The sequence below is a fragment of the Pteronotus mesoamericanus genome, unplaced genomic scaffold (genome assembly GCF_021234165.1).
Source record: "Pteronotus mesoamericanus isolate MK-2021 breed Mesoamerican mustached bat unplaced genomic scaffold, CSHL_Meso_final contig_221, whole genome shotgun sequence".
In the NCBI taxonomy this organism is placed as follows: Eukaryota; Metazoa; Chordata; class Mammalia; order Chiroptera; family Mormoopidae; genus Pteronotus; species Pteronotus mesoamericanus.
In genome coordinates, this window is record NW_026555092.1 from 10,598,598 (window position 1) to 10,622,572 (window position 23,975).

The window sequence follows — 23,975 nt, forward strand, 5'->3', positions numbered from 1 at the left end:
TTGGGACCTCACGCAAATCTTTGTTGACTGCAGCCCATACACATTCAACATTCTCAGGTGTTCTGCTTGTTGCAGGCCTTCCAAAACATGGATCACTTTCAACAGATTCTCAACCATCTTTGAAGCATTTGTGCCACACTTTTACTGGTGCTGGACTCATTGCTTCATCCCCAAAAACTTTCTGAATCATCCAAATAGTTTCCACAGAGGACTATTCAAAGTTAAGGCAAAATTTGATGCAGATTCATTGCTCTACTCGCTCAGTCATGTTGAATGTGATGGCTACACAGTATACATGCTCTCTCAATGGCATCTACCTCTCCCACTGACTACACTGTTCATGCATGTGTATTCCAGTTTACTCTCCTTGGCTGCCGGGTTACATTGATGTCATGCAAACCATCCTTGTTATATTAACAATATAACAAGGATGAGCTTTTTCTGGACAGACCTCATATACTGCTAAAGAATACAGATGCTATTCATGAAGGCCTTGCTTTTTTTTTTTTTCTAAATTAGAGAATGTTTATTTAGAAAGTTATCAAAGTAGCAGAAGTGAGCCAGCTGGGTTGCATAGGCTCAGGAAACAAGTTAACTGAGGCAGAAGGGCCTTGAAGCTTAGGAGACAGTGTATATAACAACACTCCAGGAGGAGGGGAAGCGGGGAAAGGCACAGGCCTGCTCCGCAGAGGGAAGGCATGCCGGCATCACTCATGTTTTTTAAGTTTTTGGAGGTAAGAGAAAGGAAGCTTTAGAATAACTGGCATGCTTTAGTAGGGTGTTGTGTCACTGCTGTTATTAATTATCATTAACAGTCTTAAAATATGTCTATTAATGATCTCAACACAAAATAGCAGTATGGGTCTTAGCCAAGAGCAACATAATTGCCTATTAATGAGATGTAAATTTCCCAGAGAAATGACAGAGATCTAGAAGTACCACCTTCTGAACATAATAAAATTAATAATAATAATAGTGTATAATCTGAAGATATTAGTGTTAATTTGAATGCTAACACCATATTTAAACAGGCTGAGAGAGGTGGAAATTATTTGCATAACTCAAACCAAGAAACCCTAATCCACACTATTAAGGAAAAAGTAGTAATTGTTCTTCTCTGAACGATATAAAACTGATTCTTTGCCGTCACTATATTGAGCAGAAAGTTTTTTCAGTGACTTATTTTATTTCTTTTACTTAGGGTTTATATTGCTCTTATTTCCAAAACCAAGCTGAGGTACCTTATACAATTAAGCTCAATGGAAAACAGAATTAAAAAAATAAAAACACAACAAAACCCAGTTAAGGGTACAAGGAAGTAGATGTTACTGGGCCCTCAGGACAAACTACTGCAGCTGAGCTCTGATTTCAGTTCTCAGCTTCCTGCAAACACATCACGGGCAATTCAAGTAACTGAGTTACTGGTCAATAGCCAGCCGGGTCGGGACAGGCGCAAGTTCTGACTCTGAAGCAGCCCTTCCCTGCAGCCAAGAGCACCACAGCCCTGCCTGTGGCTAGTACAACCCCACATGTCAGACCCGGACGGCCAGGGCTGGGGAAACCTACCTTCATAGCTGGCGTGGAAGCCCTGCGCACTGACTGCATAGTCACTGATGAGATGCAGAGAGAGGGTGGTGGCCGCACTGACGATGGTGGCTGGCAGCTGAAAGCCCGTGAGCCTGAAAGACAAAGAGGTGCAATTTAGGGAGAATGACCCCCTTGGGAACCGCTTACCCATTAAGCATTTATTAAGCGCCTGTTGGATGCACAAAGCTGATCCAGGCATGGGGAGGAATATAAAAGAAGCCCAATACCAGTCAAATGCAAAGAGTTCAAAGACAAAATAGGGATGGAAATGGGGGGGATCCTCTGTCTCAGAAACACGGGAAGCTAATCCCCTGAAGTCAGGGGCCACCCCTGAGCTGGAGGCCTCCCTTGTGTATGTCTCTTCTCTTTTCTCCTCTTTGGTTGTACTCCCCCTGTCTGCTCCCTTTCCGGCTGAGATCCTTTGAGGCTCTGGGTAGATTTCACCACAAATGCACAACTAATAATTGCCAATAGACAATATTTAGTCATGTATTGAGAAAGACATATCTAACTCTAAGCAGTAGAATGTGGATACTTATCATACACTCTATTCTTTAAAAGGAATAAGTCTACTGCTTTTATAGAAATGATAAGTGCTTATTATTTTTAAAAGATGAAAGCAAAATATAAAAACCCAATGCAATCTAGAAATAATCACCCTTGACAGCTGGCATACAAAGAGATGGAAGGATCAATAGATGGGATCATAGTCAGTGAAATAATTTCATACAAATGGGATCATACTGTACTTGCTTTTAAACTTGAAATACTTAATTTTTTTCCCTGCAAGTTAAGTGAAGGAAAAGAAATGGGTGAAATGGAAGGAATTATTGAACCTGAGATATGTTTTTAGCCCAAGACAATAATTTCTAAAAGATTCTCCTAATGTTAAAGAGATAAAATAATGAAGCTTTCCGTGAACGCTTGGGAACATATTTTAGGAAAGAAGTTATCCACTGCTGGGCGTCCACATGTGATGACCCCCACAGATGACCTGGCTGTGCACACAGGTGGTAGACAGGTAGGAGTCTCCTGTCCACCTGTGTCCTTTGTTCCCTATCCTGCCACCCCTGACTCCCATCAGAGTTGTGAGAGGGAATTCAGGTTTTACTCTTACCCCGTTTTTAAGTAGTTTGGGAATCTGTGGTGTATATGGTTACCTCTCTATATCTCCATTGCTATATAATATCTGGATGCCCAGATGTCCCCTGGACAGTGTTCAGACAACTTAAATCAGATATTTATTAATGTCCACTGTGAAAAGCCCTGAGCTAGATAAAGCCCTTGCACTTCCCACCATCCTAATCTTACAGGACTCATTAACACAGAAAAAACTCAAGGAAAAGGGAAGAAAAGGTGATCACACTGTGAAATGGGTGACCCAGTAAGTTTCCATGTCATCTTCTCTTCAGGTATAAAAACAGGTAGCAAAGGATCCCTACCTCAAACCCCATTCTTGCCCCTTCCCTGTCTGTCTCCCTCACTTTCTCACATGGGTCAAAATTTATATTTAACATAATGAAATCACACATATTAGAAGGGAACACACGATTTTTTAATCATCTTACACTGGAGAAGATCTTTCTAAAGGTGACATATTTAGAGGACTGCTTTGGTTGCTACCTGCCTATCATTCTTCTGGGGAGCTGTTGTTGGATGGGGTTCTGACAGGTACCCTCCTGCTCACAAGCCACAGAACTGGGCAAGTGACCAATCATGGCATACCACTCATCTTTACAGACTGGCAAGGCAGAAAAAGAGGGAAGAGGATCCCACGCAGGATCATTCGGAGTCCTTCCGTGGGCTATGACATACAGATTCTGAGAGTCTTATTTCTGGATTCTAAATCATTAGAATGAAAGGTTGGGGCTGCCAGCAGCCTTTTTATCATTACAGAGCCTATCCTCTTTAGAAAAAAAATGATATCCCACATAGATATAGACAAAGCTGAACAGTGAAAAGAGGCGAGACACAGAGACTGATGAGATACTGTTGAGATGCTTGATTCAACCATGCAGAGTTCTGTCGCTGTCTAAAGTTCCCGGTTACATGAGCCCACATTCTTTCTTTCTTTCTTCCCTTCTTTTGTTTTTTGTTTGAGCTAATTTGATTTGGGTTCCATTTCTTGAAATTGATTGAGTACTAATTAATACAGCATGACATTCCAGAGGCTTTACAGGAAAATATTGATTTTTCTACATGAAAATTGACAGCATGTTTGGGGATCCAAAGAAACTAAAAAAAAAAGAGAGAGAGAGAAAAGCAACCTGGGAAGACTATATATTATATATGACAAGAAGAGAGTTAGTATTCATAATCTATAAAGAACATTTTCAAATCAGTATAAAAAAGATACACAGGTAAGGGGAAAAATGCAAAGATATAAACAAACAACAACAGAAAGATGATCCATGTAATTAATATAAAAATATGGAAACTGAATCCACAAGACTCAATTTTCACCTATCAGACTGGCAAATCTTCAGGGTTAAGGAAAGCAGATCCTGTAGTTATCAGAAAGGTAATAAAGAAATGTTAAAAATTACACACATACATTTAACAACTTAGATGAGACTGACCAGTTTCCTGAACACAAACTATTGTTATTTTCCCAAATTTGAAACAGATAATTTGAGTAGCACTAAAACTATTAAGGAAATTGAATTAGTAATTTAAAATGTCCTCCCCCCCTCCCCAAATACACAGGCCCAGATGGTTTCACTGGGGAATTCTATCAATTGTGTAAAAAAGAATGAACACCAATTCTACACAATCTCTTCCAGCAAATAGAGGAGGAACAGTTTCCAAATGCTTTTTATGAGAGCACTATTACCCTAATACCAAAACAAAAGATTGTACAAGAAAACTAAGGACAAGCATCCTACATAAATATAAGCACAAACATCCTTAACAAAATATTAGCAATGAGGATTTATCAATATATAAAAATAATTATATGCTATAGCCAAGTGGGGATTATTCTGAGGATGCAAGGCTGGTTTGTTATTTAAAAATCAATCAATGTAATCCACCATTTTAACAGGCCAAAAGTAAAAAGGAATCACATGACCACATCAATTGATGTAGAAAAAGCACTTGACAAAATTCAGTATTCTCTCATGATTTAAAAGAAAAAGCAACTTTCATCCTTGGCTGGGTATCTCAAGGATGAAGTGGGCTGAAGTGTCGTCCCATGTGCCGAGATTGCGAGTTTGATCCTCAGGCAGGGCACATGTGAGAACCAACCAATGAATGCATAAATAAGTGAACAACAAGTCGACCTCTCTCTCTCTCCCCACCCTCCGCCTCCCCCCAACAATGTGGTGATTGCTGGGGGGAGGGGATGTAAGGAGACTAAATAACAATGGGAAAAAATACAATAAAGATTAAATTAAAATCCATCAATAAAATTTTCTTTAAATGTAAAAAAAATCTTTCAGAAAACTAAGAATAGAAACTTCTTCAACTTGATAAAAAACATCAACAAAAATCCTATCGCTAATATTGCAATTAATGGTGAAAAACAATACTTTTCCCCCTAAGATTGATGATGAGGCAAGGATCCAACAATACAATTAGGAAATCGGTAAAAGACACAAAGAGAAATTTTACTAACGAAGATAGAAGGTTGGCGAATAAATGCCTGAAAAGCATTCAACATCATTATCCATTAGGGCAATGCAAAGTAAGTCCAGGATGAGATATTACTACATATCATTAGAAGAGATAAAATAAAAATAGTGACAACACCAAATACTGGACACAGTATGGAGCAACTGGATCTCTCACACATTGCTAGTAGAATAGAAAATGGCACAGACACTCTGGAAGAGAGGCAGTTTCTTTAAAAAAAATCTACACATACACTAACAATACAACTCAACAATCACACTCCTGGCCATTTATCCCAAAGAAATGAAAACTCACATCCACACAAAAGCCTGTACATGACTGTTCATAGCAGGCTTTTTTTTTTGTAATAGTCAAAAACTGGAATGACCAATATGTCCTATAATAATAGATGAATGACTAAACAACTGTGATATTTCCATACCATGAAGTACTACTCAGCAATAAAAAGGAATGGACTGTTGATACATGTAACAACTTGGATGGATCTCAGGGGAATTACGCGGAGTGAAACAAGCTCATCTCGAAACAAGCTCCTCTCAAAAGAGTGACATACCAGATGATTCCATTTATGTAACGTTTTTGAAATGACAGCCTTGAAGAGACAGAAAATAGAGCGTGGCTGCCAGGGGTTAGGCATGGTGAGAGGAAGGGAAGCGGAGTGACTACAAAGGAGGGGCACCAGAGAGACCTCTGCGGTGATGACATGGTTCCGTGTCATGATTGCAATGCTGGTGACATGAATCCACACGTGTGATGAAATGACATGGACATATACATACTCGTTGCAACAATGTCAACTTCCTGGTTTTGATATTATATTATAGTGATATTAGGGTGATCACTGGGGGAAAACAGGAAGAGTACATGGAACCTCTCTGTACTATCCTTGCAACTTTCTGTGGATCCATAATTATTTCAAAATTAAAAGTTTTTAAAAAATTATACATGTGGCCTGCACTGCGTTTCTATTGGACAGCACCTCAGTCCTCTGTTAGATCCGACCTAAACTCAGTCTACCTAGAAGGACTGAGCCATGAGCTCCCAGAGGTCCTTGCTGTGCCCCTGCCCTCAGCTGCCCCCTGCTCCTTCCAAATCCTTCATTACCCCCTCCCCCCACACACATTTACAGCATTGGCTGGGTCCTTGGAAACAGACTGACCCCCTGAAGCATAACCCCGGCCCCGAGACCACCACTCACCTGTCACCTCGGCTTTCTGTTTACTTGGCTGTTCACCAGATACCTTCCCCCACCCCCAGATATTCATGTCTGCTGATGACAGATTGCTGCCCCCAATGGATCCTGGCATTAAAATACCAGTATGTCCCCAGTGGGGCCAGACCTCTGTTGGAGCGACACGTGGGGCTCCTGGGAGGGTCACTGTCCAGAGCCAGCTGACGGGGGGAGCATGGACTTTGATTCCGCAGAGCCCGTCCCAGGGTTGTCAGAGATGCGGGGAATAAACACGAGTCATCGCAAACACTTCTCTGTCTGCCAGGAGAGGAGACAGGGCTCTTCCCTCTAGTGGAGAAGGCCCGAGCCCCTTTGTCCAAAGGCTTTTTTTGAAAAAGTTACCAATGGGGCCAGGTAACGGGAATGTACAGGTGATCTTATTACATCAGTATGTTAATGTTTACAGAGAATAGACGATGTTTTGAAGAAAACAAATGGCAGGAACACATTGATTTACATGGGTCCAAGAGGAGACTAGTAAACATGAGAGCATAGTAAACATAAAAGCATCAAAGAGTTTAGGGTTAGGGTCTGTGAATAATGTAAATTTCCTTCCCAGGATGAGCTGGCTATCATAGCTTTTGAGGGAAACACAAGGCATGCTTTAAAGAATTTACTTCTAGGCCCTGGGAACCGCCAGATCCAGTTTAGGGCTGTCTCCAGTATTGTTTCAAGCTTGAGCCAGGCAGCGGGAAGGGCAAGGCAACCAGGAAATAAGGAGATTTCTTTCAGATAGAATGAGGACCCTGGCCATATCTAAGCCAAGCTGAGGGGTGCAGGTCTTTCGCCCTTTCTCCATGTCCCCCAAGTTTTTTTCCCCTGATGCCCATTGTGGCTGTGCCTGTCTTAGGTTGTCCCTTCCATTGAGGGATCTTACCCATCATTGACTACCAGGCATCTCCCAGGGCCAACCAGAGTGATGTGAGGGAGGCAGGGGCTGTGCCCCTGCCGGGGGGGACAGCTTTTGTCTCCTCAGTGGCCTGTTTTCCCAAGGCCTCCTTGATTAGTTCCAGCCTTGAGGCCCTTTCGCCTGTCGGCGGAGCTACAGTTCCTAAAACCAGATAGAGCGTTTCCCAACAGACCTCTCCCTGGATATGATTTCTAGGCCCCACGCTAGCTGACTTTGGTTGTCTCTACCTCCAAATAAACCCAATTCACAGAAGCTCCAACTTGCCTCTCACCCATGTCCTCCAGAATATGCCCTTGGGCGCCCTTCCCAGACCCTCAGTCTGAAGCGTGGCTTTTCATTTGACCTCATACAGCTTTGTGGAGGACTCTCACACGTCACCAAGGCTTCTCCCGTGAAGACACCCCTGGGAATGCCACTCTTTCCAGAGTGGAACTTGTTGATTTTATTCCCTAGTTGGTTCCACGGCATTTTGAGCTGCCATTAAAGATTTCTGAACTCGAGTTTCTTGGTACTACATTGACACAAGCTGTGAATAGCTAATGTGCACTGTCAACAAACAATTACACTTTTATCACTTACAATACATGGAACTGCAGCTTACTAACATTTTGTCTAATAGGTATTTACCACTGGTCTGCTCTGTCCCAGGCTTGGTAGATAAATTCTAACATGGAGGCTTCCTCAAAGGCACTAAAGGGGGAGGGGGTGTGAAGACTTGATCTCTTCATCTGAATATCTGAATCTTCATTCCTCCACTCCACTGCTCGCTCTTCCCACACCCATTTGTTATTACTGAATCGCGCACTGATGACCCACAAGTCAGGTGGAGTTATCATCGTGCCTCTTGGAATGAGCAAATAAAACTTTCAGACCATCCCATCTTTTATCTGGCAAGTCTAAATACCATATTGAAAAGAGTGAGGGATCCTTCAGTAGTGGAATCCAGACTTGTTAGGGAAATGGGATAAAATGATGGCAAGAAAGGCAAGAGCCCAGTGCTGCTGTTGGTTACCTCCCAGATGAATCTAAAATGTGAAGAGAACAACTTTTACAAGCACGTGACATGGCCATAGATGTAAGCTAATACTCATCTCCCACTTCATCAAGGCTATTGTCTTTCTTGCTTCCTCCAGAACCTTCCCTTTGTTTCTGCTTCTGTGCCTAGAGTATCCCAGGGTCTTGGAAACTGGTGACGGCCAGGATCTCAAACTTCTCTCTCTCCCAGTTCAGAATCCATTTGTGGTTTCCCACTATCCTTAGGATTGAGGCCAAAATCCCTAATGGGTTCCAAGAAGTCTGTATGGCCTGGCCCTGCACGATTCTCTGCCCTGTATCCTGCCTGGCTCCAGCCGTTCATCTTCTTTGGTCAAAGGCAGGGTAGCAGCGGTCAACCCAGAGTGTACATAATAAGGGGTGCATTCCCTGTAAAATCTGTAAACAATAATAAAACGGACTTTTCAACTGTTTATTATCACCGTGATTCTGTACTCCAAAAATATCTAATAAAAGACTCTCCTCTGGCTTTTTCCTCACCCTTCTCGTTGGTAAAACTGTTGGCTTCAGTTCCCTCAATTTGCCCCTCACCCCAACCCCATCCGCAGGGTCTTTGCACATGCTGTTTCCTTTTTAGAACTACTTTCTCACATCCCCTCCCCCTGTTTATCTAATTAACTCCTTCTCACCATTCAAATCTCATTCCAAATGTCTCAACGGTATTTTCAGAAAGATACATTCCAGGCCGCCCAAACCAGTCTATTTGTTTTGCATTCTCGCAGGTCCCTGTGGGAGTCACTGGTGCTCACGTAGCTCCAGCTCCCCTTCCAGGCGCAGGGCGGAGGGGCCGCTCCCCCTCCTTGCTGAGGCTGGGTGCTGGCTTAGCCGAGGCTGTGCGGGGAGCAGTGAAGTGTGCTGTTTCTGGGAGGGAGCCTGAGGAGCCTGCTCACCTTTTGCCCATTCCCTCTCCCCTCCTCCTGCTTCAGCGACCCCGGGTGTCTGTCAGTGGGGTTCCCGAGTGACTCCACTATGTAGAGGGGCCCTGCAAGGCACTTTTGAACACGTAATATTGCAAGAAATAAGATTTTGGTGAGTTAAGCCATTGAGTTTTGAGGGAGGTTTGTTATCCCAGTGTTTTAAAATGTAGATTTTTATAGCAAGGCCCACAGATCAGAAGACAACAGCCACTGGAAAGACTGTTCCATGCAGTTCCCAAGAAGAGAGGACAGGCCTCGACACCCAGAGCCACACGGGTAAGCAGGAGGGAAATTCAGGAGCTGGGAAGAAAAAGGTGAGGCGGGGCGTGAGTTTAGCACTGACTAGTTTGAATAATTTCACAGGGCTCCAGGGTGTAGGGCCTGCCCTTAGTTGTCTGACTCCCCAGCCCCGCAGCGATTAGGGCAAGGGCAGAGTAATTTAATAAGTAAAGATCAATAAAGGAGGTTGGTGAGCTCTGGATCGGTTGGTTTGCATATGAAAGGCTCACTCCCAGGAAAGTAAATTTCATTTCTGGGAATCAGCTAATCCTGGGAAGGACTGTCTCTCCGAGTTCAGCAAGGTTCCAAGATGTCCAAGCATCAGAAAATATAGAAAATAAAAACATGATTAATACACACAGCATAACATGGCCCACTCTGACTAACATCCCTTTTTTTCTTCACTTGCATTCATCCTGGTTCCTAATTAGATGGGGACTGGGGTCAATATTTGTATTATTTTTGTGATTTTGTAACGAAGCTCTACTGAAAGCTCCTCGAAAGTGGTGGCGGTGCGGCAGAGCCCTCTGGAATGGGATTACTGCCCGGTAAGAGCTCCCAGAGAGCTCGCTTCCGCTCTGCAGTCTACCCCGGGAGGACACGGTGAGGAGCGGGCAGTCTGCAGCCCAGACACCCAGAAGACGGCTCTCACCAGATCCTCACCATGCTGGCGCCTGATCTTGGACTCTCAGCCTCCAGAACTGTGGGAAATAAATCTCCGTTGTGGATAAGCCACCCAAGTCCATAGAACTGTTGCTACAGTAGCCCATACTGATTAAGGCAAACACAGAATGAATGACTGAAGGAATGAATGAATATTCAACTCTTCGAGAGTGGACAGAAAAGGCCTGGGTGTTGTCCTTTGAAAGACAGGCTTAGGAGGTCGACCTTTGGCTGGCATCTGGAAATGTAAATTTCAGAGGGGCCCCACCATTTCCAGAACTGAGAAGGGCGGCTGCAACTCTTTGTACAAACCTAATGGTTTACACTGAACACCTGCTTTCCCGCTGGGAGTCTGGAACGCTGGTACATGCCAGGCAGAGGGGGCCTGTGTAATCTGCCCCCAGTTGCCACTCTGGGCCCTGAGCTGTAACTGGGCTTCCCCGTGTGGCAACAGTTCCCATTGCTGGGGGAGCAGCACATCCTGTGACTCCCCTGGGAGAGGACTCTCGCAAGCTTGTGCCTGGTTGCCCCGCACTTCACCCCATGCCGTTTTCCTTGGCTGTTTTGCTTGGTGTCCTTTCACTGGAGGAAATCACGGCCATGAGTGTGACTGATGACGAATCCCGTGAGTCTTCCCAGCAAATCACCGAACCTGAGGGCGGCCAGGGGGACCCCAACACAAGGGGTGGCAAGTGAACACAACCAGATTCTTCTGGAAAGTACAAACTCTAGGTAATTCCCCGAAGGATGTACTAGGGTGCTTGTGGTTAAACGGAATTGGGAAGTATTATGTTAAACAAGGTTAAGAAAGAAATGTTCAGAAAATAAAAAAAAATGAAGTGCTTATGGGGACTTTTAATAAGCTAATAAACTTCCCATGCAGGAACAGATTACATAACAGCTCCCCAACGCTTTCTATCATAGATCCCTTTATTTTTAGAGCAGCGTATAGGCTGGGGTCCCAAGGAACCTTCTCTGGGAAATAACACGCCCATTGCTATGCTGGCCACGAGGCTGCCGACGCTCCCAGTCTCAGCAGCCTTGAAACCTACGGTAACCAAAATATGCTGACAAAATGGCACTGGTGCTGCCCCATGATCTAAAAATCCTTGTGACAAATCCCCATTTGTGAGGGTAATCCATGCATGTTTCTTTCTTGCAGTCTTAAAGAGCCCAAGCAATGTAGAATTACCCGGAAATAAACAGTAATATAGCAAATTGGACCTTTATTGAATGGCTCTCATTTAAGGCTCTTAGCACATCAAACAGTGATATTTAAAAAGACATGTCAATTGACCTTGGAAATAAAAGAGTCAATGTAAGCAACATTTGTCATACTGACAGGCTTGGCAAACAGTGTTTTGATTCGCCAGCAGCCCCACTCCAGACAGCAGCCACTAGTGAGATACATAAACCATTAAGCTAAAAACAGAACTATCATTACAGGCAACATCTAGTAATTTGCAGGTAATTGATGGACATTAGTCATAATCACACATAATACACAGAAACACACATACACCCTACAAACACACATTCTCTCTGGCTCTCTGGTAATTCCCATTTGTATTTTGTGAAGAGCTTCTAAAACTGGGAAACTTGGAAAAACTGGGTTTTCTGTGACTTTAAGTACATCTATGTCCATAAACTCTTTTTCTTAGAGCACCCTGTGGGCTGGGGTTCCGTGGAACACTTTCTGGGAAATGAAACGCCCAGAGAAGGCAGGACACGGCACTCACGTGGTTGCTGCCTTGGTCATGAGATGACCGACATTCTCGGTCTTGGGAGCCGTGAAGCTCACAGAGAGGTTCTTGGGCTGCGCCCCAGATCTCTCTATATGCTTTCTAGGATGCATGCAGGTTCAGGAGCAAGGTCAGAGTCAAAGCAGACCCACCTGCTGAGTCTAAAAATAGAGAAGCAGCGCTCTATGCTCAGAATACGAATCCTCTAAGCAGACTCACTCTGTCAACTCCCAGGAGTATTTCCCACAGAACTGCTGCAAGGAATCCTAGGTATTCTCTCTTCACGCTCTATCCCAGCAGTTCCCAAAACAGGTTCCACGGAACCCCATTCAGTGTTATGTTAGTAGATCTGCCTGAGAAAAATGCACATACAATTTTGGGAAATGCTACATACAAAATGGCACCCTAGTTCCCAATCTGTGTATCATGGTACCCTAGGGAGCTACAAGGAACTTATAAGAGCACTAAGGGATATTTGAAATTGTCATGGGAAACTGTGATGGTCACTATCTGCTGGGCACAAAAAGTATTAGATCAAGGTAGTCACATTTCAGTGTGAAGCTACGTTCATTAGATGACATCATATCTTTACAAAGCTGGGGTTTGGTGGCTGGTGTTATGTGAAATAGCACTGTGTGCCCTGACCGGTGTGGCTCTGTTGGTTGGGTGTTGTCCTGCCAACTGAAAGGCCACCAGTTCGATTCCCCATTAGGGCACACGTCCAGATGGCAGGTTCCATCCCTGGTCATGGTATATACAGAAGACAACCAATCAATGTTTCTCTCTCACATCAATGTTTCTTTTCTCTCTTTTTCCATCCCTTCCCCTCTCTCTAAAATAAATAAATAAATAATTGATTTTTAAAAAAAAGTGGCACCGTGTGACAATCAGTGTGGAACAAGCACACACATATTCCATTAGCAACTAATTGAGGTTATTTAAGGACAAAATAAAAATATTATTTTTTCCTTTCAATTATGGTCATTATTTTTTTCAAATATCTACAGTGTTGCTAAGGTGTACATACTCAGCTACTCAGACCTTACTACTTAAAAAATGGAGCCATAAGTACTCCTTTCACCCATGGAGCATCATGTAAAAATTACTGAAACACTTAACAGCACCTCAAACTAAGAAATGGTGGGTACCCGTGCATTCATCTAGTAAAGGTTCAGAGAGGTCTGGCAGCAAGGAAAATAGAAGCCAACATGCTCTACACTTCTTGACGGATCACACTCACGAATAGCATCCTTTTTGACATCAGTCTGGGTAATCTGCATGGATATTATCCAGGGTTTGCTCTTCTGTCTGATAAGTTCAAAAAAGAGACCAGAGGCTGACTTATTTGTATTATTAACATTCAAAAATTACTTCTTATGCATCATTCATTCAATAAACATCGTGTGCCCTGTTAAATGTCACAGACTATGCTTGCTTCTGAGGACAAAAATGTATAAGACACAGCACTGGCCCCCAAGAAGTTCAACCCCAAAAGGAGGCATTTCCATCAATTCCTCTGAGAATTCGGCTGCTCCTCATCACCCTCATAACTACCTTCCTGGTCCAGGCCACCTCCATCTCTGGACTCGGTCATCGCGCTAACCTCCTAACTGGTCTCCCTTCTTCCCTCTTGTCTTCCTACAGACTATTCTCAACACAGCAGCTGACGGGATCATTTTAAGGCAGACTATGTCACTTCTCTGCTTAGGTGTCCCACTGACTTAAGACAAAGCTAAAGTCTTCATAATGAGCTGACTGTCCTGGGCAATCCCCTGCCGCCGTTCTGCCCTCCCACTCCTTCACCTCCTTCCCACCCATCAGTCTCCCCTGCTCGCTCGCTCCAGCCACGGCGACGCCTTGCTGTTCCTTGAACACGTCCGGCAAGTTCTGACATAGGGATGGCAGGTTCCATCCCTGGTCACGGTATATACAGAAGACAACCAATCTTGCTGTTCCCCCGCACTTGCTGTTCCCCCGGCTGCCCCCACTCTCCCCCGACCTGTGCGTGACCGACCCTCTCATCTCCAAGCTTCTGCTTACACATCACCTTTAGACCGAGGACTTCAGTAGCCACTCTGTTTAAAACTGCAACCCTCTTCCTACTCAGGCCCCGCTTCCTGGCTCCCCTTGGTCTCGCCGTCCTGCATTTTCTCTGTAACACTTGTCACCATCTAACATTCTATATACTTGCTTAATCCTTATTTGTGAAGTCTTCTTATCCCCACAAGCATGTGAATTCCAGGAGGGCAGGGATTTTCATCCATTTAGTTCCCTGGTCTATGCCCAGCTTTAGAGAATGGTGGCAGGCACACCATAGAAATTGATAACTAATTTTATTATTGCTAAAGACACAATGACAATGCAATACAGTAAGTGCAGTGATATTGATCTGCCCAGGGAATTTGACACACCAGCCTGAGCTGATCTTAAAAAATAAACCAATTGCCCAGAGGGCCTAGAAGGTAGCAGGAAGACAAGGAGGTTATTCCAAGCGAAGGGGATAACATGAGTGGAGGAAAGACAAAATCCAACTTTACATATTATTTATGCAATTGTTCTCCAACCAATGACAGTAGGACAAATGGAAGCAGCCAGCTGTTCATCCTCCATGTGTTCACCATGACTGCTTAATTACCAGTCTCCCCAGGAGAGGGGGATTCTTTAGGAGGCAGCGCAGCCTTCTAGCAGGTGCAGACTTGATTCGCTTCCACAGGGTCCTGGAAAACCCTAACCCAGCCTGGTATTCCACGACGGAGGCTGAGGCCTCCAGCACCGTGAGGCAGGACAGCTGGTGGGATGGAAATGGGGAAGGGGGCTTTGAGGAAGAGAGGCCATCGTGTTCCGGGAGACTTCTGCCTCTGTACCTACCTCCCCCAAATCAGGCCAGTGACACCGCGCATTTGGGACTGGGACCTGTTCTCCTTCCGTCAAGGCTGCCCTGAAAGCCTAAAGCACCACGGGGGTCTCCATGGAGCAGCTGGGACCTACCAGAACCCTCAGTTGGTGCCCTTCTAGGATTGGCACTACCTAGAAGAACTTTGCATTTTCTGTTCTTCTCATACCAGGAAAACAAACAATAACTGTTGTCCAAAAATGAGTGAGTAGCCAGTGGTATCCCTCCCTGGAGATTCCTTATCCCGAGGACTTGTGCCCACCTAGCCTCTGACAGCTGCTGAGGTCACCGCGGGAAGGGAGCGGATGGAGCCTCTGAGAACTCTGGGAGCCTCAAGGTGCTGAAAATGTCCTCAAGAGAGTGGGGAGGCTGTACCGAGAGAATGAGGTGGCCCACCCCTACCTGCTCCTGCACCTTGATGCCTTTCCTGTTGGCCACCTGAGCCTGTTCTGAGCATGGAACCTGGTCTAAAGAGCGTGGGTGTCCATATTAAAGACAGCACTTTACAGTATGCAGGACCTGTGCCCAGGCGAATGACTGCTATTATCACGATCAGCAGCTGCACACCTGCCTCTGGGAGGTGCTGGATATGAAGCAGCGGAGCTTAGGCCCTGCCCCTGTAAACAAGATGGTAATGCCTCTTGGACACAGTTGAAGGGCAGAGCCAGGCCCAAGACACAGAGAGCAACATGTCCACTGTTTTCCCACACTCCAGGGAACCAGGATGAACAGAAGCTTCCAGAACCATGGTCTTAGGAAGACAATGCATAGATTCCCCTCTGAGCAAAACAGCCGATGTGTTCAGCTCGGGCTGGGCTCCCAGAGCCAGCAGGGCCTGTAACTGTGCAACGTGAGGCATGACTTCAAAGGCCAGTCCACGGGTGACCAGTGACAGTGGTGGTGAGCAGCAGAGGGATGTGAACAATCACATCCAAACAAGTGATATGTGCAGGTGGCAGTAAAGAGCCCTTCTCCACACCCTTACCTGGAGACCTGACGGGGAGGAGCAGTGAGACAGTTTGGTCACCAGGGATTTTCCGCACGGGGGCTGGGGAATCTCTCAGGCTCTATTTCCCAGGGTCTGAATCTCTAACTCTGGTCTGGCTTCCGGGATTTTTCAGAGCCACCGTGTTGCACAACTCTGAGGGGTGTCATTCAGGTCATAACCGATGGCCCTGGGTTTGGGGCTGTTGTGTTATTCCTGAATTCTGCCTTTCCGCCTGAAGCGTCAGAATTAGACAACTGTCAGCTTGAATTCAGAACTGGGGCTTGCCCCTCGGGTGCCATCTTTTCTGCCATCTTTGATGCTACACTCTGCAAAGCGGGGACTGATCTAGCTCCATCCCTTAATCCACCTGGTCGTGCCCAAGTCTATGTCATTCTAGGAGGTGACGCAAAGGAAGACACGGACAGCTGGAGACAGCAGCAAGTTTTAAGAAACTGATGTGAAAGCGATGGGGCTGTCACATTCACAGGGAAGTTCCAATTGATCACAGCTCCCATGTGATTACACCTTGTCATCACACTCCATTGGTCACTCAGCTCTATTTCCTGTAACACCGAATGGCTTATTTGTATGTACTTGTTTGTTAATTGCCTATCTCCTGCTGCTTGATTGTAAGCTCCATTTAGAGGAAGGACTTTGTCCATCTTGGTTACCATTATACGAGGTCTGCCAAGAAGGTATCCAGCCATGTAATATGAAAAATAGAGGCATTTATTGAAGAAGATACAAGAAACACTGTACACAGAACAATGACGCCTCCGTCCCCTTCAAAAGTAGGCACCTTGGCACCTCACACAGGTCTCCCAATCGCCAGCAGCTGCCCATTGTATTTTCCTGAATCTCATTGACAGTCTGAAATATCTTCCCTTTCAAAGGTGATTTTAGTTTTGGGAAAAGCCAGAAGTCACAAGGCACCAAATCTGGGCTGAAGGGGGGCTGAGTCACCTGAGTGATCTGATGGTTCACCAAAAAACTCTGCAAGAAATGCGATGCATGAGCGGGAGCAGTGTCGTGATGAAGCTGCCAATCACCAGTTGCTGCCCATAGCCGCGGCCTTCTGAATCATCCGAATAGTTTCCATGGAGGAATGTTCAAGTGTAATACAAAATCTGATGCAGATTCATTGCTCTACTCACTCAGTCATTTTGAATGAGATGGCCACACAGTACACATGCTCACTCAACAGCGTCTACCACCCCCACTGACTAGTACAATGAAGTTGTCATTGTTCACACATGCACATTCCTGTCCACTCTCCTTGGCTGCTAGGTTACATCAATGTCGTGCAAACTGTTCTTGTTATATTAACAATGGCTGGACTTTCTCCTGACAGACCTCGTATACTCGGTGCCTAGCACAATGCCTGACACACAGGAGATGTTCAATAAATATGCGTGTAATAGAGTGAATGATTAAGGAAGGAGTTGGTGGTATCACTGAAGCTACAAAGAGAAAGGGTTTCAGGAAGAATGAGGTCAACTCAACAGCAGCAAACACTTTCATAGGAACTGGTAATCTGGATGAGAGGGTCAATGGAGGTGGCAATTAGGAGAACAGTGGTGACTTCTTCCCGAGCAGACTGGTGGAGCGGGAAGACTGACATGGGGCTACAGTGAGCTGAGCTGTTAACAGGAAGGGAAGAAGTGGGGACAGAGTCTAGACGGTGGTGTTGAAAGGAAGAAGATCAATAAAAAAACCTGCTTTTAATCCAAAACCTCTTTTGCCCCCTAATCAGAAAATGCTAATGTCTACCTTTCTCTCCTGCCTGTCCCTTCCTGTTGCTTCTCTCTCAGGGCACAGACCATTAATCATCTCTCGTTACTTTATTTTTTTAATAGAATAAGCAAGTTCATGGACATTTGTTTCAGTATGATATTCATTCTCTTGGCAGGATAATAATTGATACCTTAAGTGACCTCATTAATCAGCAGGGACAATTAGAACGATGCATGTGGAGGACAATTGGCCGTGTCACCTGTCTAGGAAAGACTGGAAGGTCCCCACTATGTCTAGGTCAGAATGGGACACTCCCATGGGTCATTGACTCCTCATTTGTCCTCCTTCCTGGGTCCCTCCAAGGAAGTCTAAATTTTGGCGGCACGTGTAGGTTCAAAGCGGTTCCACTGTCACCGCTGGGCTCTGCCGCCTGAGGCCCTCTCCCTGTCTTTCTTCCTTGGGGAAAACAGGTCAGCATCGCTCTAGAGATTTCCAAACAAATAAATAAAAATACAACTTTGGTAGATGGACTTCTTCAAATGTACTCAGGAAGCATGTCATTTCATGAAAACCTCTGGTGAATCTTTTGATCAAAAAGGAATGCTCTGTGCAAAGTGAATTATCATCGCCTTCACTCCCTTTTAAAAAGTTAGCGAGTGGTGGAAAGATCAGAGAAATGTGACAGGGATGGAACACGCGGGTTTCAACCAGGCATTTATGAACGCACAAGAAGAGGAAAGGTGGACTTAACCATTATCACAAAGAGACAGGCTCTTTACTGGCTTCATGACCGCGCCCAGATGTCAGCTGGCTTTGTGACAGAGCCCAATCCTCAGTCCTGCCCTCTCTACCACAATTTGTTAATGAATTCCTTATGTCGGCATAATTTGAGATTGATGGAAAACTTGCAAAGTTACTATGGAGCATTCCCATATGCCTTTCAACTCCTCTCTCCTGATGTGAACATCTTCCATAACCATGGTAATTGGTCAAAATGAAGAGATGAACATTGGCATTTTACTATTAACTAAATTATGGTCTTTATTCGGATTTAATCAGTTTTTCCACAAATGTCTTTTTTCTGTTCCAAGATCCAATCTAGCAGGCCACGTTGCATTTAGTGCTGTAAATTTTAATGTCTTATATGGGAACAGAGATGGCACACTGGACACTTTATGACTGATGTAACCAAGACCCAATCCAAAAGGCCCCTCAAGCTTAATCTAGAAGACTAGCATTGAAGACAGACAGGAGTAAACTTCTGTCCTTGGGTCCTAGACCCAAACTGTAAAAGCAGTTGCCAAACATTCCTGAAGCTCACAGCTGACTGACTGTGTGCTTTGGTGCCAGGAAAGCTTATGAGACATGGGGACATCTTCCCAGGGTGAGAGTGTCTGTAGGGAGAGGACGATGCTTCTGGTCTATGTGGGTTTGTTTACCTTCTAACTGCTTTCATTTTTCTAAATTGCTTTTTTAAAATATGAATCTTTCAGAAACACAAGAAAGGCTAGAGAAGACTATAATGAGCACCCATGTATCCAACACCTGCTAAGGAAATGAAGCATTGTCAACACAGGCCCAGTCCCTCAGGAGCTCTCCCTCCCCTTGGCATGGTGACAAGACCCTTCATGATCCAGCCTCTGCCTCTTCTTCCATCAGTCATCAGCCCCCACCCCAAACAACAAGAACAACAAACAAATAGGCAAAAATCCAACTCACTCCCAGCTCTCCAGCGTATGGGATCTCGGGAGAGTCCCTGAATATCGCGCACATGCTCCAGCCCCTTTACACTCACCGTTCCCCCTGCCTGCTCTCTTCCTGCTGTCTCCATCCATTCCCACTTGCAATTTCTCCTCTGAGACATTGTTCGAGGGGCACCTCCTGAGTCGCGTCTGCCCTGATTCCTCCAGCACAATGCCTCCAGACTCTCATTGCCTAGCACACATCTCTCCAGGCTGAATTGACTTGTCTGTTTCCCTCGTATTTCTGCCTGGACATGTCAAGCTCTCCCAGGTCAGGGCCCGTGACTAGTTCATCTCTAGATCCCAAGGTGCAAACGTAAGGCCTGGAATGAAGAGTTATTTGGGGAATATCTGAAAGTCCTACAGTTTAGTGCGATGGTTAAGAAAATAGTCTCTAACGCGAGTAGTGGTGCTTGGGTTTGCATCCTGGCTCTGCTATTTACTAGCTGTGTGACCTCCATCGGGGTCCTTAATGACTCTGTGCCTTGTCCTCCCCTTCCTAAGTCGGGGATTAGGAATGGTATCTCCCTCACAGAGTGCTGGGATGATGCAGTGAGTTTATATAGGTAAAATGTTTAGAACAGTGTTTAGCATGTTGTAAGCACTTAAGAATTATTATTATAATTATTTCTATCAAAGTGTATAGTCACCGGGGTTGGGGTTCCACAAGGCAGGACCCAGATTAAGGATCTGGGTGCCAAATGTGTTTATTTGTTAACTGACCCCACGAAACACAGTGAGAGAGAAGAGAAACGAGACAGGACAGGGAAGGTGGACCCTAGGGGCCCTGGTCACCAGGTAAGGTGCCACTGTGAGGGAGTGGAGTTGAATCCCACTTCAGGATTCTGGGAGTAGGAGCAGAACGTGTAACTCAGTTATCCTACTGGAGGGAGAGGAGGCCTTCCTTTGTTGCTCCTTGGCTGCTCCTGGGGAGATCAGCTCTAACCAATGAGCAATGCTCGGGCATCTGTGGGGTCTGCTGGGTCTCCTCTCCGCTCCGTTGGATACTTAAGCACAGGATCTGGGTGGAGAGTGGAGGGCAGGGCAAATGCCCAACAGGACTTCTGACCATGCCCCCGGCTGCCTGGCTTCCTGCTTCCCTCCAGTGCCTTCAGGGCTGCTGGCCCCCTGCCCATCCCCTCCTCGACTCCATCCTCATCACAGCTTCCCCAGGGCTGGCACCGCAGAGATGCAGCGCTGCTGAAAAGTGACGGGGATCACCAGCCAACAGGCACGCCATCCTCAGCACCAGGCTGGTGGCTGGCAGAACGCGTGCCTTCACCCTCTCCAAGGCCCTCAACCCCCGAGCTTCCCTCGCCAGTCCCCTTCTGACATTTTTTTCAGCTTTAGTACCTGATGGCAGAGAGACATCCTGGCCCACTGGCAGGACCCATGGCAACACAGCCCATTACAGTGGTGTGTGGCTGGTTCCTGCCCCCTCCCTGCAGGTGGCTGAGGCTGGGCCAGAGAGAGGTGGGCAAGAGGGGACCCAGCTGCCCACTCTGCCCTCTGCCTCCCACCTCCGGCTCCTGCTGCCGGCTTCTCATTACTCCCTTCCACAGCCCCTCGCTTGTTTGTCCCTGGTGCCTGGTAATTAGGCTGTGTTTATTAAACCGTGGGCTCCGGCTCTGCTCACCTGGGCTCTGCTTACCATAGATTTTCCTGCGAGGACTGCAGAGATCGTAAAAACAACATCCCACCTTGTCTCTCCTGCTTATTTACTAACTTGGCCATAAATAATCAGGGCGATTTGCATCTTAATACTTGGCTTTTTATAGCACCACACATCTGAGCACTGGCAGTCAAGCTGGGAGCTGGGGCAAGAGGAGCCCTGCTCTGGGCTGGCCAAGACATTGGCCAGAGAAGCTCCTGACTTCCTCCTCCAACCAGAGCGTCTGGTACGCTTGTCCTGAACTCAGCAGAGAGGGGGCCAGTGTGGGGACTGGGGGAGTGGGAGGAGGGGAAGCCGGGCATAGGTCCTCGGTCAGGAGCAGAGATGGGCACAGCTGCAGTGGGAGGTGATAACTCTAAGGTGTCCCTTTGCCCAGAACGGCCTTTGGGCTGAGAAAGCAGGAAGACTTCTGCTCCCCAGCCTCCCACATCACATGGGAGCTGGTCTGAGCAGAGCACTCACACACTTGAATCAGACCTGTGGCTCCGCCATTTACTTACTCTCTTTGTGACTCTAGGCAGGTCATTTCCCCTCTCTGATCCCTGTTTCCTCATCTGCAAAGTGGAGAGCGCGATAGTACCTGCCTTGGAAAACGTTTGTGAGGATCCAGAGGGTTAATACAGGGAAGGCGCTTAGCAGGGTGCTGGCACACAGTACGCGGTTGATAAGATGATGATGATGCTATAAAAACAAATCCTCTACGTTCTGTTCCTACAGCTATCAAAAAAAATTTATGAAGAAAAATAAACCAAGACCTGCTCCAAGCACAGAGAAGGAATTCGCTGTCAGGCCACAGTCTGAAAGGCTGTGAGATCAGAATAGAAATATGTGGGGGACACACTCACAGGAACAGAGAGACTGCCCACGGAGGCCGATGGGACAAGGAGCAGGCGGGGTTTAGAGACGGTGCTGTGCTGCTGTCTGAGGGCTGGCAGGCTGGTACGGGGGGAGCGTCAGCTTTCAGGGTCCACACAGGCCCGCAGGGCCGCCCCTCCCTGGTCCCCAATGCACACACCTGGCCTTCGGCGCTGCTCATCCTGCCTTACTAAGCTGTGGTCAGTCCCCTTCCCCAGAAGGATGGAGCCTGCTCCCCATACCCAAGCCCTGAATTGCATTTTAACTCCATCCCCTGCCAGATATGAAGTATTTTGTAAGCTGGAGGCCTTGATGCTACATTCTTAGATCCCAGCTTGCTTTCAACTTCGGCCAGTGTTGGGGGTGGAGGAGGCGGAACCCACCCTGAACCCGCTTTAGGACCCTCTGCCTCTTGGGCACTGGCCAGCGAACATGCCAGGCAATGAAACGCAGCCCTGGTTCCCCCATTGCTTCCACCCTCTCCCGTATTTGAGGTCCCTGCAAATCTGGAGACTGGGCTCCTAACTATGTCCCATGGGATGGAAGCATAAAGGGTCACAGCAAGACAGGAAGAAATGAGCCGTGACCATAGTGATGGGCTCCGCTTGAGACGTGAAGAACCAAGGACTCATACTATTATGACCATAAGGTCGCTGCTACACATGACAAAGGAGAAAAGGGACGGAGCTGTCAACATCAGCAGGAGTCAGGGTGCTTCCAGCCACCAGCAGTGGCTGAGCCTGGCCAAGCAGGGACTCCCTTCAGTGCCTGGGAGAGGCCACCATGCCCCTGGCCCGGCGCCTAGCGCCAGGTGTGCTTCTGCCGGGCCCCCTCTCCTCAGCTCCTCCTGCCGTACCCCCTGCAGTCTCCCTTCCAGCACCCTACACATTTCCATCAGAAAGCTTATCAAAAGCTGTAATCAATTTGTTTAGTTTCTTTCTTCATTTACTTATTAGCCTCTCCTACGAGAGGCCACGCTGGGGAGAGATGGAAATGTGTGTGCTTTGTTCCCCCACTGTCTTCCCAATGCCTTTCTCACCCCTGCGGGGTGACCACATGGCCCAGTGTAATTAACACATTACACGGTGGCCCTCAGTGCCTGGCCCATAGGTGCCCGGTGACCGTTTGGGGAATGAATGACCGCGTGAGCACAGGAGTGGGACACTGCGGCGGTTCGTGGAGCACACCCCGGCCCCTGCTCCCCTCACCCCCAGCCCCCATCCCTGTGGGCTGAATCCTCATTAGTCGCCACCCTTTGGACTCGCCCCTGGCTGGTCCCACCTCCTGTGTTAGCTCAGACGCCCACCCCTCCATCCCCCTGCCATGCTGGACCATCAGGTCATCTTCGCGGGCCCACCTCTGGGCTGCCAGAAGCCACAGGCATGGCTGGAAGAGACCCCCTGGGTCTCGCCACATCCGTGAGGTGAAGAAGAAATGGAAAGAAGACAGGGAGGAGAGGCTGCGGGTGAGGACCACAAGAAGGCCCAGTGGAGGGGACGCCACGGAGGGCAAAGAGGGCGAGCTAAGCAAAGGCCCTGGCCAGGTGCGGGAACGCCCTGTGAAGAGGATCTCCAGGGGGCGCACAGACAGGACTGCGGGACATACTGACAGAGAGAGCAGGGATGTCTTAGGGCAGTGGGCGGAGGGGAGGGATGGATGGGGAGGTGTGCAAAGCAGTGATTTTTTTCATTTGCTTTTGAAGAATCAGAGTAAGCAAGCCTAGGTGTAGGCTGCGACGAAAGAGCAGGGGAGCGGGTGAGAAAGAAGTGTAGAGAGAGAGAGAGAGAGAGAGAGAGAGAGAATCACTGGGGAAGAGTCCAAGTGGGAACGGGCCTGAGAGCCAGGGAGAAGCGTGGCCTCAAAGGAAGAGGGGCAGATGGGCACCTGGCAGGTCGCTGGAGGCAGAAGGGGCCCCCGCGAAGACCTCAGTGAGATGAGAAGAGAGGCCTTCTACTGTGTGTAGGACCCGCCACATGACAGGCAGGACCCCAGGCAAAATAAAAATGTAGGCCTCTTGTTCAAAATGATCAGAAACTACATGATGGTGACTAACCAAGTGTGGGCCCTTTCCAAGCG

At 46.9% G+C, this 23,975-nt stretch overlaps 1 protein-coding gene across 1 annotated transcript in view; it reads right to left on the bottom strand.

Annotated features, from left to right (window-relative positions):
- The window catches only part of CSMD2 (CUB and Sushi multiple domains 2), a 547,845-nt gene that overhangs the window by 445,023 nt on the left and 78,847 nt on the right, over positions 1-23,975 (bottom strand). The window contains exon 3 of the mRNA XM_054571941.1: positions 1,567-1,679. Coding sequence (XP_054427916.1) covers positions 1,567-1,679 — 113 coding nt within the window. The remainder of the gene's footprint in view (positions 1-1,566; positions 1,680-23,975) is intronic.